The 17985-nt window shown below is 38.5% G+C and overlaps 1 protein-coding gene across 3 annotated transcripts in view; it reads left to right on the top strand.

The window, feature by feature from the left end:
- ZNF93 (zinc finger protein 93) overlaps positions 1 to 11312 on the top strand; it is a 34383-nt gene extending 23071 nt beyond the window's left edge. For 2 of the 3 annotated variants that reach the window (XM_063801425.1, XM_063801426.1), the window contains exon 4: positions 8914 to 11312. In XM_063801425.1, the coding sequence (XP_063657495.1) occupies positions 8914 to 10478 (1565 nt within the window). In that variant the 3' untranslated portion in view covers positions 10479 to 11312. The remainder of the gene's footprint in view (positions 1 to 8913) is intronic. The other variant, XM_063801427.1, reaches the window with a different exon arrangement.
- Positions 11313 to 17985: the final 6673 nt, after the last annotated feature.

Genomic DNA, 17985 nt, shown 5'->3' on the forward strand with positions numbered 1-17985 from the left:
GTTGGAGATGCAGAAATCATCCGTCTTCTGTGTCGCTCACACTGGGAGCTGTTGACTGCAGCTGTTCCTATTTGGCCATCTTGGAACTGTCCCCTCCCTCCCTCCCTCCCTCCCTTCCTTCCTTCCTTCCTTCCTTCCTTCCTTCCTTCCTGTTTTTTGGTGGGATTTCAGTCTTGTTGCCCAGGCTGGAGTGCAATGGCATGATTTCGGCTCACTGCAACCTTTGCTTCCTGGGTTCAAGCAATTGTCCTGCCTCAGCCTCCAGAGTAGCTTGGATTACAGGTGTTTGCCACAATGCCTGGCTAATTTTTTGTAATTTTTTAGTAGAGATGAGGTTTCACCATGTTGGTAAGGCTGGTCTGAAACTCCTGACCTTAGATGATCCGCCCATCTCTGCCTCCCAAAGTGCTGGGATTACAGCCGTGAGCCACCGCACCCAGCTGGATTTTTTTTAGTTCTGTGAATAATTTTCTGTCACATACTTCTAGTGCTACATTCAAATAGATGTATTGCCAATGGACACAATATAGTTTTGTATTGGTGTCTGAATATGATGGAGCAAACACCTCTTCAAGTTTTCATAAACCGATTTTTGAAGCATTTCCTCAGGTAACTGTGTGGGTTTCTTTTTTTCTTTCTTTTTTTTTTTTTCTCTTTTTTTGAGGCGGGGTTTCATTCCTGTTGCCCAGGCTGAAGTGCAATGGTGCAATCTAGGCTCACTGCAACCTCCACCTCCTGGGTTCAAGAGATTCTCCTGCCTCAGCCTCCCAAGTAGCTGGAATTACAGGCATGTGCCACCACACCCGGGTGATTTTGTATTTTTAGTAGAGAAGGGGTTTCTCCATATTGGTCAGGCTGGTCTCCCAACTCCTGACCTCAGGCGATCCACCTGCCTCAGCCTCCCAAAGTGCTGGAATTACAGGCATGAGGCACCCCGCCTGGCCCAACTGTGTGGATTTCTATGTAGACAGAACTGACCATAAACTGTGGTTCAGGCAACTGAAATTGAATCATTGATTTGCTTCAGGGAACACAGTAAAAGCGAAGGTCTGTAGGCCTGCCTACATGGCTGTACATGGATGCCTTTATTCAAGTCTCTGGAATGGCACGACCTCTCCCAGACTGTGGCTGGGATGAGTTTGGGATGGTTACAGAGTAAGTTCAGAATTCTCAGTGAGACCAAGTTGGCTGAACTCTATCCTGGGCTGTAGCCAAGAACAGGGGTCCTGTAGTTTCCCACCTGCATGAGGGCCTCCCTTCTGAATAGAACACTTCTCAATCTTCAGCTTTAACTGCATTTCACAACTCCCTCCCTGGATCTCAAATTTCTGTTAGAGGCACTTATTTTGGAGATGTCATCTTGCTCCATAATCCAGGCTGGTCTCAAAATCCTGACCTGAAGCAGTTCTCAAACCTTAATGTACCATGGAGCTGTCATTACAGTTGTGAACCATAATGCCTGGTTTTCTCACAAAGGCATGTTTGTCAAGGATGGTTGAGATCTTTTTTGCTGTAAGGGGATATGAAAATAGGGCACTTTTAATCTTTTCATCTTACTGATGTCACTCTCCCTGTAGATTTTTACTTTCTATTTTCTACTTCAAATTTGTCTGTAATTTGAGATTCAGATATTTAGGACAATATGCTAGAATTTGCATGGTATGCCTCAAGTAAATTAGATAATTAGTAGGCACTCCATATTTACGAAAATAGTTACTTGTAAATTTCAGTTTGCTGCAGGCAAAAAGGAATTAAAGGATTTTCATCTACTTACTTTAGCCTATATCTAAATAATAATATACTTTATTTTCTAATATTTGTTTTACATATCAGAGGGTCTAACCCTATTCTGCAAAATATATATTTTCTTTATTTAAAAATGTAAGACTACTCTTTGCTTCTAAAATTGGATTACAGCAGTTTCATTTTGTGTAAGAATAGCATATATTTAAAACAAAAGTAACTCTAGGTTCTTTTAAATGCTAATTTATTAAGTTTCTTATTAGAATCTTCTATTTATAATTATACGGCATATTCTCTGAAATTTTACTGCCATACAGTGCATACCAATGATTCAAAATACCTGCACTTCATGAGTACAAACTAAAAGCTAAATATTGCAGTTACCTAGAATTTTTTTTTTTTTTTTTTTTGATGGAGTCAATCTCTGTCATCCAGGCTAGTGTGCAGTGGTGCGGTCTTGGCTCACTGCAACCTCCACCTCCAGGTTCAAGCCATTCTCGTGCCTCAGTCTCCCAAGTAGATGGGATTACAGGCATGTGTCCCCACACCCAGCTAAATTTTGTATTATTAGTAGAGACGGGGCTTCACTACATTGGCCAGGCAGGTCTTGAACTCCTGACCTCAGGTGATCCACTCGCCTTGGCCTCCCAAAGTGCTGAGATAACAGACATGAGCCACTGCACCCAGCCTGACAATTATTTTTTTTGTGATACATCAATGTTGCATACTAGATTTTATGAGGAAACATTTCTATTATTGTTTCAAAGTTCCATATTAGTGTGTTTTCTCAGTGTAGGGTTTTTTTTTTTTCCGAGACAGAGTCTCACTCTGTCGCACAGGCTGGAGCGCAGTGGCGTGATCTTGCCTCACTGCAACCTCTGCCTCCGGGGTTCAAGGGATTGTGGTTCGTGCCTCAGCCTCCCAAAGTGCTAAGATTACAGGTGTGAGCCACTGCACCCAGCCTCATTGTAGGTGTCTTAACATTAGTTTCTTGTGTTTTTTGGTTTTACTTATGTATTATAATTTTAGGCAATTTGTAATTCTCTTGGTACACTTTAAGTCAATTTGAGGTTTAATTAAGAGATAAATTATGCATGTCTATCAATCAGATTATATATGTATATGTGTATATCTATAAATATGACTCCAATTTTAGTTATGGCTTATATTAGCTGATTTTAGATGGTAGTTTTATCTTGTCTAAGTGAGAGTCATGGAGATAGTCTTATTTTCACCATGTGTTTAATGATTAATGTATATTTCTTTTTGTGAAAGAAACACTTTTGTGATTTGAAGGTAATTTTCAAAAAGATTTATAATTCTGTATTTTTTTCAGTTTTTCTTTAAAAACATTGTTTTAAAAACACATAACATAAAATTTACCATCTTAAATTTATTGAAGTTTATATTTCAGGGCCAGGTGTGGTTGTGGTGCTCATGTGTAATCCCAGGATTTTGGGAGGTGAAGCCAAGAGGATCCCTGGAGCCCAAAAGTTTGAGAACAGCCTGGGCAACATATGGAGACCCCTCTCTATGAAAAAAATTTAATAATAGCCAGGCATGGTGGTGTGCAGCTGTGGTCCCAACTACTTGGGAGATTGAAGGGAGTCAAAATTGTGCCACTACACTCCAGCTTGGGTGACAGAGTGAGACCCTATCTCAAAAAAAGCTGTTCATTTCAGGCATGTTAAGTATATTCACGTTGTTATGCAAAAGACTTCTAGAAACTTAACATCTTGTAAAACTTAAATTCAATGTCCATTAAGTAACAACTGCTCATTTTACCCTCTCTCCATACCTTGAGAGACAAGCCTTCTACTTTCTGTTTTTATGATTTTGACTACTTAAGATATCTCATAAGTGGAATCATACAGTATCCATAATTTTGTTACTGGATTAATTCAGGTGACATAATATTCACAAGGTTCATCTAAAAAGGTGACAAGATTATTCTCTTTAAGATGGAATAATATTCCATTGTATGTATATGTTACATTTTTTAATATGTTTATAAGTCAAGAGACATCTAGGGTGCTTCAGCCTATTGGCTTTTGTGAATACTGATTACAATAAACATGGATTTGCTTTGCTGCCCAGGCTAAAGTGCAGTGGTGCAATCTCAGCTCTCTGCAACCTCTGCCTTCTGGTTCAAGCAATTCTCGTACCTCAGCCTCCCAAGTAGCTGGGATTACATGTGCATGCCACATCGCCAAGCTAATTTTTGTATTTTTAGTAGAGATGGTGTTTTACCATGTTGGCCAGGCTAGTCTCGAACTTCTGACCTCAGGTATCTGCCCACCTCACCCTCCCCAGTTGCTAGGATTACAGGCTTGAGACACTGCACCTGGCCTGTGTTAACATGTTTTGGATATAGATTTATGAATACTTTTTTCCATTTCTGTATTTTTATGTCTAAGTAGTTTATTTAAAATATGTTTTTGTATCATTCAAGAAAATAAGCCAACTTTATCAGTGTTGATAATCAGTTCTTGAAGAGATTATTTTTCTCTATTTTGTAAACATGGCAACTTTGTGGAAAATCATTTGATCATATACAAAATGGTTCATTTCTGAGCTCTCTATTCTGTTCTTTCATCTGTTTATGTTTGTGTCAGTATCATATTGTTTATGTTACTGTAGCTTTTAACTGTAGGTTGTATTGATATCTTTGAAAAATGAAATTTTTGACCCCTGAGCAAGAATATATTGAAGAGTGTGTTTCATATTCACATATTTTTGAATTTGCCAGTTTGACTTTTGCTTTTTAATTTCTAGTTTTATTCAGGTTTTATTAGAAAACACCCAGTGCATAATTTTAGTGTTTTTAAATTGATTTGTTGTTATTGTTTTGAGACAAGATCTTACTGTCACCCAGGCTGCAGTGCAGTGGCAGAATTTTAGCTTATTGTAGCCTCAACCTCCTGGGCTCAAGTGATTGTTCTTTCACCTCAGTTTTTTGAGTAGGTAGGACTGTAGACATGCACTACCATGTAAGGCTAATTGTTTGCTTTTTTGTAGTGTTAGGATCTCACTATGTTTCCCAGGCTGGTCTCAAACTTTTGACACCAATGGATCTACCAAAGTGTTAGGATTATAGGCAAGAGCCATGGCACCCAATCAGTATTTTTAAATTTAATAAAACTTGTTATGTGTCCTAACAGAATATACCAGATGCAAATAAGAATATTGTGTATTATCTTGGTTTTGACTGGAGAGTTTTGTGTGTGTCTGTGAAGCCTAGTTGGTCTATAATATGGTTTGGATGTCTATGTTGTCCAAATCTCATGCTGCAATATAAATCCTCAATGTTGGCTGTGGGACCTGGTGGGACACGTTTGGGTCATTGGGGGCAAATTTCTCATGAATGGCTTGGTACATCCTCTCGGTAACCAAAAAGTTTACACTCTATCAATTCAAATAAGAGCTGGTTCATTAAAAGAACGTGGCTTCTTCACCTCATACTTGCTCAGTCTCTTACCATATAATATGTCCAGTTACTCTTTACCTTCCACCTTCATTTTAAGCTTTCTGAAATCCTCACCAGAAGCAGATGCTGGCACACACTTCTTATACACTCTGCCAAGCTGTGAGCCAAATAAACAATTTTTCTTTATAAATTATGCACTCTCAAGTATTTCTCTATATGCAAAAGAATCAAAATAGTCTATAATGTTGTCTAAGTTTTTTGGTTGTTATTTTTTACCTGAATTTTCTATTATTGCAAACTGGGTCTTGATGTCTACAATCATTATGTTGCTATGTATATCTCGCTTCACTTTTATCAATATTTGCTTTATATATTTTGGAGCTCTGATGTTATGTACACATATACATATAGATAGATAAATATTTTAGTTATACATTCCTGCTAAATCAACTCACTTTACCATCATATAATGTAGGCACCAGCCCCACAGGATTAGTGGGTTTTTCTCCCTGTGTGCAGAGATAAGAGATTGTAGAAATAAAGACACAAGACAAAGAGATAAAAGACAGCTGGGCCCGGGGACCACTACCACCAAGACGCGGAGACCGATAGTGGCCCCGAATGTCTGGCTGCGGTGTTATTTATTGAATACAAAGCAAAAGGGGCATGATAAAGAGTGTGAGTCATCTCCAGTGATAGGTAAGGTCACGTGGGTCACGTGTCCACTGGACAGGGGGCCCTTCCCTGCCTGGCAGCCAAGGCAGAGAGAGAGAGGGAGAGAGAGAGACAGCCTATGCCATTATTTCTGCATATCAGAGACTTTTAGTACTTTCACTAATTTTGCTACTCTTGTCTAAAAGGCAGAGCCAGGTGTACAGGATGGAACCTGAAAGCGGACTAGGAGCGTGACCACTGAAGCACAGCATCACAGGGAGATGGTTAGGCCTCCGGATAACTGCAGGCAGGCCTGACTGATGTCAGGCCCTCCACAAGAGGTGGAGGAGTAGAGTCTTCTCTAAACTCCCCCAGGGAAAGGGAGACTCCCTTTCCCGGTCCGCTAAGTAGCAGGTGTTTTTCCTTGACACTGAGGCTACTGCTAGACCGTGGTCTGCTAGGCAACGGGCATCTTCCCAGACACTGGCATTACCGCTAGACCAAGGAGCCCTCTGGTGGCCTTGTCTGGGCATAACAGAAGGCTCGCACTCTTGTCTTCTGGTCACTTCTCACTATGTCCCCTCAGCTTCTATCTCTGTATGGCCTGGCTTTTCCTAGGTTGTGATTATAGATCAAGGATTATTATAATATTGGAATAAAAAGTAATTGCTACCAACTAATGATTAATGATATATATAATCATATCTAAGATCTATATCTGGTATAACTATTCTTATCTTATATTTTATTATGCTGGAACAGCTCATGTCCTCGGTCTCCTGCCTCGGCACCTGGGTGGCTTGCTGCCCACAATATAATATCAGTTTTTGTCTTGTAGAAGTACTTGATTTAAAGCATATTATGTCCAATATAATTACGACCACCTTACTCAATTGTGGTTACTATTTTCATGGAATATACATTTTTTTCATTCTGTTACTTTCTGCCTATTTGACTCAATGCTAAAGTAAGTCCCTTGTAGGCAGCATACTATATGCTTTTTAAAAAAAACCACTTAGGCATTCTATATCTTTTTCTTTATATAATTTTATTTATATATATATTTATGTTTTTATTTATTTATTTATTTATTTTATTTGGTTTGTCTTTGAGATGGAGTTTCACTCTTGTTGCCCAGGCTGGAGTGCAGTGGCATGATCTCAGCTCACTGCAACCTTCACCTCCCAGTTTCAAGTGATTCTCCTGCCTCAGCCTCCTGAGTAGCTGGGATTACAGGTGCATGCCACCATGCCCAGCTAATTTTTTGTAATTTCAGTAGAGACGGGATTTCACTGTGATGGCCAGGCTTGTCTTGAACTCCTGAATTCAGGTGATCTTCCTGCCTCAGCCTCCCAAAGTGTTGGTATTACTAGCATGAGCCACTGCACCCAGCCTCATTTATTTCTGAGATAGTGTCTCACTCTGTCAACCAGCTTATTTGTATTTTTTGTAGAGACAGAGGTTTGCCATGTTGCCCAGGCTGATCTTGAACTTTTGGGATCAAGTGATCAGCCCATCTTGACCTTCCAAAGTCCTATGATTACATTTCATTTTATTTAGTAGTTTAATCTATATTTAAAATGATTGGTTAAAGAAATGAAGTTGTTATTACCACTAATATTGTTATTGTTTTATGTGTTTCTAGTAGTTATATTTTTCTCATTTCCTGTTTTACTTACTTAATTTTCATTTAATTTTGTACTGGCATGCTTTGATTATATTTTACTTTCTTTTGCATACTTCGTATAAATAATATCTTTGTAATCATCTCAAAAACTGGAGATTACATACATCTTAAAGTTAAAACAATATATTTTAATCTCATAACAACTTCAATTGAATAAAAACTATGCCTCTATATTTTCCAGTTTGTTATTGATATAAAAATTATTTTATATGGTGTATCTACAGGTGCACGCCTGTTATCCCAGCACTTTGGGAGGCCGAGGTGGGTGGATCCCGAGGTCAGGAGATCGAGACCATCTGGCCAACATGGTGAAATCCCATCTCTACTAAAATACAAAAAATTAGCCAGGCATGGTGGCCCATGCCTGTAGTACCAGCTACTCAGGAGGTTGAGGCAGGGGAATCACTAGAACCCAGGAGGCACTCCAGCCTGGGAGACAGAGTGAGACTCCATCTCAAAATATATATATATTTCCAAATATTCAGTTTGGTCTTATTATATTGACATTGTTATGCAACATATCACTAGAGTGTTTTTTATCTTGCAAAGCTAAATCTCAATACACAGTAAATAACTACCAATTCTTTGTATTTTGTGGTTCTTTTCAAACACCACTCTGTTTTCTGTTTCTAAGAGTATAACTGCTTTATATATCTCATCCAATCTCTGTCTTTTTGCAGCTGGGCCATTTTATTTTGCATAATGTCATCAATATTTATCTTAATAGTTGTTACAGTATTTTCTGCTTTTTGAAAACTGAGTGATAATTCCTGTACTTTTGTGTCTACTGAATGATTTGGTGACACAAATTTGGATTACTTTTACCTATTGGCTTGCAGTAACAATGCTACAATAATTATGTGAAAGTTAATGTAATATATGTGCTGCATTCTGTTTTATTAGTCTACTTTTTCACCTTTATACTCATACCAAATTATTTTAATTCTGTAGCTTTTTTATGTGTTTTGAGATCAGAAATGGTATTGCCTCTAACATTGTTCCTGTTTTTGAAGATTGCTGGGTACTTTATTGTCTGTCTGGATTCCATATACTTTTAAATTTGTTGTTTTTATTTCTTTGAAAATGCAATGAGTCATTTGAAAAACATTGCATTAAATCTGTAGATTAAATTGAGCAGTAAAGACATCTTCAAAATATTAATTGTTTTTCAATTGTTTGTTTTTGAGATGGAGTTAAATTTACCTGCCTTACCAGTTACATTTGTGCCATTTTGGTTTGTATGTTTTTGTTACATTTATATGTTCAGGAAGACATTACAGCTTGTGGTATTTTACTATGTCATCTTAGTTATGTAGTTTGTATAATTTTATAGGTTAGATTTGTAAAGTATATTTATCTGAGTCTAGCAATTGAAGTAATGTGTTTTTATTGTTTCTTTCAGTTATATGTTCTCATTTTGCCCAAGACCTTTGGCCAGAGCAGAACATAAAAGATTCTTTCCAAAAAGTGATACTGAGAAGATATGAAAAACGTGGACATGGAAATTTACAGTTAATAAAAAGGTGTGAAAGTGTGGATGAGTGTAAGGTGCACACAGGAGGTTATAATGGACTTAACCAATGTAGTACAACTACCCAGAGCAAAGTATTTCAATGTGATAAATATGGGAAAGTCTTTCATAAATTTTCAAATTCAAACAGACATAATATAAGACATACTGAAAAAAAACCTTTCAAATGCATAGAATGTGGCAAAGCTTTTAACCAGTTCTCAACCCTTATAACACATAAGAAAATTCATACTGGAGAGAAACCCTACATTTGTGAAGAATGTGGCAAAGCCTTTAAGTACTCCTCTGCCCTTAATACACATAAGAGAATTCATACTGGAGAGAAACCATACAAGTGTGATAAATGTGACAAAGCCTTTATTGCATCCTCAACCCTTAGTAAACATGAGATCATTCATACTGGAAAGAAACCCTACAAATGTGAAGAATGTGGCAAAGCTTTTAACCAATCCTCGACACTTACTAAACATAAGAAAATTCATACTGGAGAGAAACCCTACAAATGTGAAGAATGTGGCAAAGCTTTTAACCAATCTTCAACACTTACTAAACATAAGAAAATTCATACTGGAGAGAAGCCCTACGTTTGTGAAGAATGTGGCAAAGCCTTTAAGTACTCCCGTATCCTTACTACACATAAGAGAATTCATACTGGAGAGAAACCATACAAGTGTAATAAATGTGGCAAAGCCTTTATTGCATCCTCAACCCTTAGTAGACATGAGTTCATTCATATGGGAAAGAAACATTACAAATGTGAAGAATGTGGCAAAGCCTTCATTTGGTCCTCAGTCCTAACTAGACATAAGAGAGTTCATACTGGAGAGAAGCCCTACAAATGTGAAGAATGTGGCAAAGCCTTTAAGTACTCCTCTACCCTTAGTTCACATAAGAGAAGTCATACTGGAGAGAAACCCTACAAATGTGAAGAATGTGGCAAAGCCTTTGTTGCATCCTCAACCCTTAGTAAACATGAGATCATTCATACTGGAAAGAAACCCTACAAATGTGAAGAATGTGGCAAAGCTTTTAACCAGTCCTCATCCCTTACTAAACATAAGAAAATTCATACTGGAGAGAAACCCTACAAATGTGAAGAATGTGGCAAAGCTTTTAACCAATCCTCATCCCTTACTAAACATAAGAAAATTCATACTGGAGAAAAACCCTACAAATGTGAAGAATGTGGCAAAGCTTTTAACCAGTCCTCAACCCTTATTAAACATAAGAAAATTCATACTAGAGAGAAACCCTATAAATGTGAAGAATGTGGCAAAGCTTTTCACCTATCCACACACCTTACTACACATAAGATACTTCATACTGGAGAGAAACCTTATAGATGTAGAGAATGTGGCAAAGCTTTTAACCATTCTGCAACCCTTTCTTCACATAAGAAAATTCATTCTGGAGAGAAACAAACCATACAAGTGTGATAAATGTGGCAAAGCCTTTATTTCACCCTCAAGCCTTAGTAGACATGAGATAATTCATACTGGGGAGAAACCCTAGAAATGTGAAGAATGTGGCAAAGCCTTCAAGTGGTCCTCACACCTTACTATACACTGAGAGTTCTGAACTTACTCTGTAACCATCCCAAACTCCTCCCAGGCACAGTCTGGCAGAGGTCCTGCCATTTCGGAGACCTGGAGGAAGTGGCCCATTTACAGCCATGTAGGCAGGCCTGCAGACCTTGGCCTTTACTACGGTACCTGAAGTGGTTCAATGACTCACTTTCAGTTACCTGAGCCACAGCTTAAGGTCAGTTCTGCCTATATAGAAACCCACACAGTTAACCTGAGGAAATGCTCTCTGGTACTCACTGAAAGCCATACTCATCCACATCCTGATACAAGGCCCACCATATGCAGACCTGACTGCCAAAACATGCCCTAGTGTCTGCCCTACAGAGCAAAGTCCTGAAGGATATTTAGTCTGTCCAAAACTAAAATGAAGATTTCAACTCCCCAACCCCCTCTAACAAGCCAGCTAAAGGTGGACTATAGTGCAGACCCAGCAACCTTGTGACCAAGCTAAAACCCCTCATCACTACAAATTCAGAGGGCATCTCATCACCCTAAGAAGATCTTTACCTTCTAAAATCAGTTTATGAAAACTTGAAAAGGTGTTTGCTCCATCAAATTCAGACACTAGTACAAAACTATATTGTGCCCATTGTCTGGTTCTATTTTAATGTAGCACTGGAAGTGTGTGGCAGAAGAATTAGTCAAAGAAATAAAAATAGCCATTGAAATTGAAGAAAAATAAAATGTTGCTGTTTGTAGATCATACAATCTTATATTTGAAAAACCTTAAACAGTACATTAAAACCCGTCTAAACTAATAAATACACTCAGTAAATTAACAAAATATAAAATCAACATACATGTATATGTACGATTTTATACACTTAAACTATCTAATTAAACAGAGGAACACACTGGGCACTTTGGCTCACGCCTGTAATCCCAGCACTTTGGGAGGCCGAGGCGGGTGAATGATCTGAGGTCAGGAGTTTGAGATCAGCCTGGCCAACATGTTGAAATCCCATCTCTACTAAAAATACAAAAATTAGCTGGGCATGGTGGCTAGTACCTGCAGTCCAAGCTAGTTTGGAGGCTGAGGGAGGAGAATTGCTTGAATTTGGGAAGTGGAGGTTGTCGTGAGCAGAGATCGTGCCATTGCACTCCAGCCTGGGCAACAGTGCCAGACTCCATCTGAAAAACAAAAAAAAAAAAATCGTATTTACTATAGCATTAAATAATAAATGTCTGGCCAGGCCTGGTGGCTCATGCCTGTAATGTCAGCACTTTTGGAGGCCAAGGTGGGCGGATCACAAGGTCAGGTGATCGAGACCATCTTGGCCATGGTGAAACCCCATCTCAACTAAAATATAAAAAATTAGCTGGGCATGGTGGTGCATGTCTGTAATTTCAGCTAATTAGGACTGAGGCAGGAGAATCGCTAGAACCCAGGGAGGTGGAGGTTTCAGTGAACTGAGATCATGACACTGCACTTCAGCCTGGAGAAAGAGCAAGACATTTTCTCAAAAAATAAATACATAAATCTCTGAGAAAATAACCAAAAAGGTAAGAAATCTTTACAATAAAAATATCAATAAAAAATTAGAGAAAATCCAAATAAATATAAAACATTTTATCTCTGGGTTGAAAGTAAATATCATTAAAGTGCCGTATTATCCAAAGTTATCTACAGATTCAAGAAACTTCTATCAAAACTTGCGGTGATATTTCTTTCGCAATAATGGAAAATACTATTTTAAAATTTATGTGAAACTAAAAATTTGAATAGCCAAAGCAATCTTGAGGAAAAAAACAGAAGGATATCATACTTATAATGTCAAGCTGTATTTCAAGACTATTCTAATAAAAACCGAATGGATTGTGCAAAAAAATGAGCAAAAATGCAACAGAAACTAACACATATTTCAGACATGATGAAAAAAACTTAAAAAATAGTTTATCAAAATCATGCAGATATTTGTGTGTCCCCAAAACAATAGAAAAGTAGCCAGATTGTGCAGTCTCTTATATACCATGAAGAGGACTTTGGCTCTCACTGTGAACTTGAAGGAAGTTCACTGAAAGAAAAGTAGAATCCTTAGAGAATTTAAAAGCATGAGACAGAAGATGCCCCTTTGTGAGAGCAAAACTTAGAAACAAAAAAAAAAACAGCTGCTCAGGAAATATTTCCTTTGGAATACAACTTCCCAAATTAGATTTTAAGAACTGGTTTTCTCTTTGACTTTGAGACTTCTTACCTGTATTTTCCGTTGTATTCATTTTCACTCATACCTACCTGGGGGGTTGGCAATCATGTCTCTTCAGAGCCAAAGGTTTTTTTCCTTGCTCCAGATGAGTGATCAGGTCTGGCTTAGAGACAACAATACTGTTGTATTAAGAATAAATAACAGCCGCCCCGTCCGGGAGGGAGGTGAGGGGGTCAGCCCCCCGCCCGGCCAGCCGCCCCGTCCGGGAGGGAGGTTGGGGGGGTCATCCCCCCGCCCGGCCAGCCGCCTCGTCCGGGAGGTGAGGGGCGCCTCTGCCCGGCCGCCCCTACTGGGAAGTGAGGAGCCCCTCTGCCCGGCCACCACCCCGTCTGGGAGGTGTGCCCAACAGCTCATTGAGAACGGGCCATGATGACAATGGCGGTTTTGTGGAATAGAAAGTGGGGAAAGGTGGGGAAAAGATTGAGAAATCGATGGTTGCCGTGTCTGTGTGGAAAGAAGTAGACATGGGAGACTTTTCATTTTGTTCTTTACTAAGAAAAATTCTTCTGCCTTGGGATCCTGTTGATCTGTGACCTTACCCCCCAACCCTGTGCTCTCTGAAACATGTGCTGTGTCCACTCAGGGTTAAATGGATTAAGGGCAGTGCAAGATGTGCTTTGTTAAACAGATGCTTGAAGGCAGCATGCTCGTTAAGAGTCATCACCACTCCCTAATCTCAAGTACCCAGGGACACAAACACTGCGGAAGGCCGCAGGGCCCTCTGCCTAGGAAAACCAGAGACCTTTGTTCACTTGTTTATCTGCTGACCTTCCCTCCACTATTGTCCTATGACCCTGCCAAATCCCCCTCTGTGAGAAACACCCAAGAATGATCAATAAAAAAAAAAAGAAAAAAAAAAAGAATAACATGAATCGTGCTCATATTCTCCAATTACAAGCTAGTAATGTGTTCAGTAGAGAGGATGTGATAAAATATTCTAGTAAATTAATTACAAAATACTAATCTGTAACATTTCTAAATATTTAGAAAATGCTTTCAATTTGTAGGTTTCTTAATTTTAATATCTAATACTACTGAATCAAAAATTGGTGGTGGCAATTAGATTTTCAGGTGGGGGCAAGAATACTTTGTCACTAAATTTTTGGAATTACCACTAATTTAGAGTGAATTATACAGCTCAAATCAGGAATGTGGAAAGTTTGGATTAAGATGAAACATCTTGAAGAGACTTTTCTGCATGAGCAAATTTTGAAGATTTTCTGAAAAAAGGGGATCTGAAACTCTTTTATGCAAAGAATAGATTACTAAAAAGTTCTACATAAAAGAGAAATAAAACCTTTAGGGTATATTATGAATTATGTCTTAAAGTTATCCTCAACAAGAAAGACCATATTTCCGTAGTTCTCTAACATCACATTCGTATACAACTTCCGCTGTACAGTGTCCAGGCAATGCCACTCCTCCAGAGATAATTCTATGGCCACATCTCTAAATTGCAATGGTCCCTGAAGAACACACACATTTTTACCAAGTGGCCAAGGGTGGAATTTTTAATTTGACTTAAGGTGAAATGAGAGAGTAAAGAGAAGTGGTTCTGACTTATAGCACTGACTAAAATTATCCAATAAAATAATTTTCAACACAGAAATATTATTCTCTATGATAAAAAAGCACCATAAGATCCAGAACAACAGTTCATATATTTTATTTTTCTAGATAATAAAGTATAAAATTAAGGGCATGAACACGAACATGTACATTTTTGAGTGCTATATTTACATCATACGGAATGAGTTGTGAATATTTTTCCAATGGAAAAGACATTCACTTAGAAGGCATTTCTCAAATTTATTATGTACAATAAGCTGAAGACCTTATGCAGGTTTTTTTTTTTCCAAGAAGATCTGGAGTAAGTCTGATTTACGTATTTATTTCCTTTTCTTTTTTATTTGAGACGGAGTTTCATACTTGTTGCCCAGGCTTCTGTGCAGTGGCATGATCTTGGCTCACGGCAGTGTCCCCCTCCTGGGTTCAAGCAATTCTCCTGCCTCAGCCTCCTGAGTAGTTGAGATTACAGGCATGTGCCACCACGCCCAGCTATTTTTGTATTTTTAGTAGAGACAGGGTATTCTCCATGTTGGTCAGGCTGGTCTCAAACTCCCAACCTCAGGTGATGTATCTGCCTGCCTTGGCCTCCCAAAATGCTGTGATTACAGGCATGAGCCAGGGCTCACCGCTGATTTTTTGAATTTCTAACAAGCTTACCAGTAATGCTAACGTTTTTGGCCTAATAAGGATATTTTGTCAAACATCCAGTAAGTGGTAGAGCCTGTGTTTTCCCAGTTTTTCTAGCCTGTAAACAAAGATAAGAGCCTTCATTTTCTAAAGAAAAATATGTAGAAAAAATAAAAGGAGAACTGCCAGATTAAATGTGATCACTTGTGTAGAGCAGCTGCATAAAGATACTTAATTATGAAGAGAAAAATAGTTATCTCTATAGTGAAAAAAATCTATCAGCTATTTCACCAAGTGAATCATTAACCATTAACTGCACTAGGACAAATTTTTATGATGTGCTAATGCACACAGAAGAACACAGCATCACTGTTGAAATATTCCTCCCCGAAACAGTAAACTATAGTCTGAATTTAGCCATAAACAACAGTTTATGCAAACTTCAAAATACAGGTAACTCCTATGTTCTGTAATTTTTAGTAGGAATTTTAAGTAGGCTTCATTTAGCACCCTAGAGAGCAAGTATCTCCTAATAATTTTTTTCAGAACTTTCTGGGTAATAAATGCCATTCCATTTAAATAAGCATTTTCTTAATCCTCCTTTGCATAGAGCTAATGGAACACACAGATGGAGCCTCAACATTACATGTTCTCCATCTTTACTAAGGACCACAGTTTTCCCCAACAGAAACCTTGAGCATCCACATCTTTTCATGTTCAATAGCCACAAAGGGAACATTTTTAATATTGCAGGTCATAAATTCTTGCTGAGAATTCTGCATGGCATATAAGAAGCTATGACGTACAGAATGTAGAGAAGTCTGTGGGACATAGGACAGAAACGTTTTCCAGAGACCCTTGACTATCATAAGAATTTTAAGAAGTAGTTAAACCAAACTCATTACGGAGGAAAAACACAAGTAGAGAAGTAAGGGTTTGTGAGTACTAAATGCATACATGGCAGTCCAGGAGGCAGAGTGGACACAGCTCTTCATCTGACACATGTTTACCTGAAGAAAAGCCATTTGTTTCTTTCTCCTCCTCCTCTGGAATTCCTTCTCAGATGAGATTCTCTGGACAAGTTACACCTGCATCTGGAGAATATGCCTTTAAAGGTGTCAGTACCACATTTACCTGCTAGTATGACATCAACTGGAGAAAAAGAAAAATTCACTTATTTCTGTCTTTTAAACAGAATAGATTCAGAAATAATGAGCTGCTCCATGAAGACAAAAATATAAGCTTCTCCTTTCCTGTCCTCAGGTGCCCTCCGCTGCCAGAGACTCCAGCAATTTCTGCTACAGCAATGGAAATATGCGCCACACTGATCTGTCCCTACCAAACCCAAACAGAACAGGCCCTGTGACCACCCTTTAGTGCAAAGGTGGAACTTAACTCTCGAAAATGTATTTTGAAGCCCTCATACTTGATTCTGGTCTCACCTTAGAGTCACATGAGGCCCTTCATTAAAACAACATGGATCCTTCCACCCAGAACAATAAACAGAAGCTGTGGGGAGGCCACAAGTATAAATCACTTGGTAATTTTGGCCCCACATTATGTAAGGTGATTCTGCAGGTTTGAAAAGGGTTTATGAAAGAGTGTTTTAAACAAGTCCCCAATCAATGCTGATGTTGCTCCCCCTTGGCTCATTATTAGCATTAGAGAAAGCAGGCAGAGCACAGGGTCCCTTACACTTAACACCCTTCTCACAACCAAATACTTGTCGTGCAAATAAGGACAACCCATCTCCATCCTAAAGTTTTATATTCTTTGCTGGCTCTTTAAGTTTATAGAGGAAACAGAAGGCCGCAATGTTTGAATAAGTCTGGGTTTAAAAAACAACATGTACACATGTACTACTGCAATGTTTATTAAGCAAGTACTGTGTGCTCAAGAGTATGATACAGACCACAGTGCTGGGCATAACACATTATGTGATTTAATTCTCATAATACCCTGGGAGCTAGTACTAAGGGTTTAGGAATTTTCAGGATTTAGATAAAGGGCCCGGCATTTTTATTCTTCTGTTTCTCTGTCATCAAATTTTTAAAAAAGTTGTAAGAAATAAAAGCTAAATATAGACAGATAGAAAAGATATAGAAAGGATGAGTTTAATGCAGTTTAGAGAAAATTTTATTCTGTTTATGTTTACTTTTTTGTTACTTGGGGAGCAATTACTGGATCTGCAGGAATAGAAAACAAGTTGCTAAATAGAATGTCTCTGCAAGCACTGGTTTTAATAGAAAACTTAAAAGCTAAGACTCTATAATACATACTTTATTTTTCCCATTCATCTGCTTTTGGGTTTCAGGAAATTGTGAGCACCAGCTCTAGAAAGGCAGCAGGATTCACCAGCCAAAACTCTTGATCTCTACTAATCAGTTCTGTGAGGCAAGACTCCAGGGTATGGTCAGACCTAAATAAGGCCTTCAAAAAGAATATATGTAAACAAGTCTGGGGCAGTGTGAGGCCCCTATGTAGAATTCTGTTCTCTATGTCACTGGGGTACTACCAGCTTTGTTTCTTCTAAGTGTCCTAAAAGAAACTTAAATCCAACAGTTTCTGTAATTTAAATATTTTCTAGCCACTGCCCTGTCAACTTTATACTATATACTAATATGCAATTTAAACAAATCCCTTAAGGTTTTCTAGGGTAATTTTATTGGAAAATAAATACCGTACACTTAACAAGTGAAAGAAATAGAAATTATACAGCCGGATGCGGTGGCTCACGCCCATAATCCCAGCACTTTGGGAGGCTGAGGCAGGTGGATCACAAGGTCAGGAGTACAGGACCAGCCTGATGAGATGGTGAAACCTCGTCTCTACCAAAAGTACAAAAATTTGCCAGGTGCAGTGGCATGTGCCAGTAATCCCAGCTACTCGGGAGGCTGTGTCAGGAGAATCACTTGAACCTGGACAGCAGAGGTTGCAGTGAGCTGAGATCATGCCAC

This window comes from Pan troglodytes, chromosome 20 (genome assembly GCF_028858775.2).
Source record: "Pan troglodytes isolate AG18354 chromosome 20, NHGRI_mPanTro3-v2.0_pri, whole genome shotgun sequence".
Lineage (NCBI taxonomy): Eukaryota > Metazoa > Chordata > Mammalia > Primates > Hominidae > Pan > Pan troglodytes.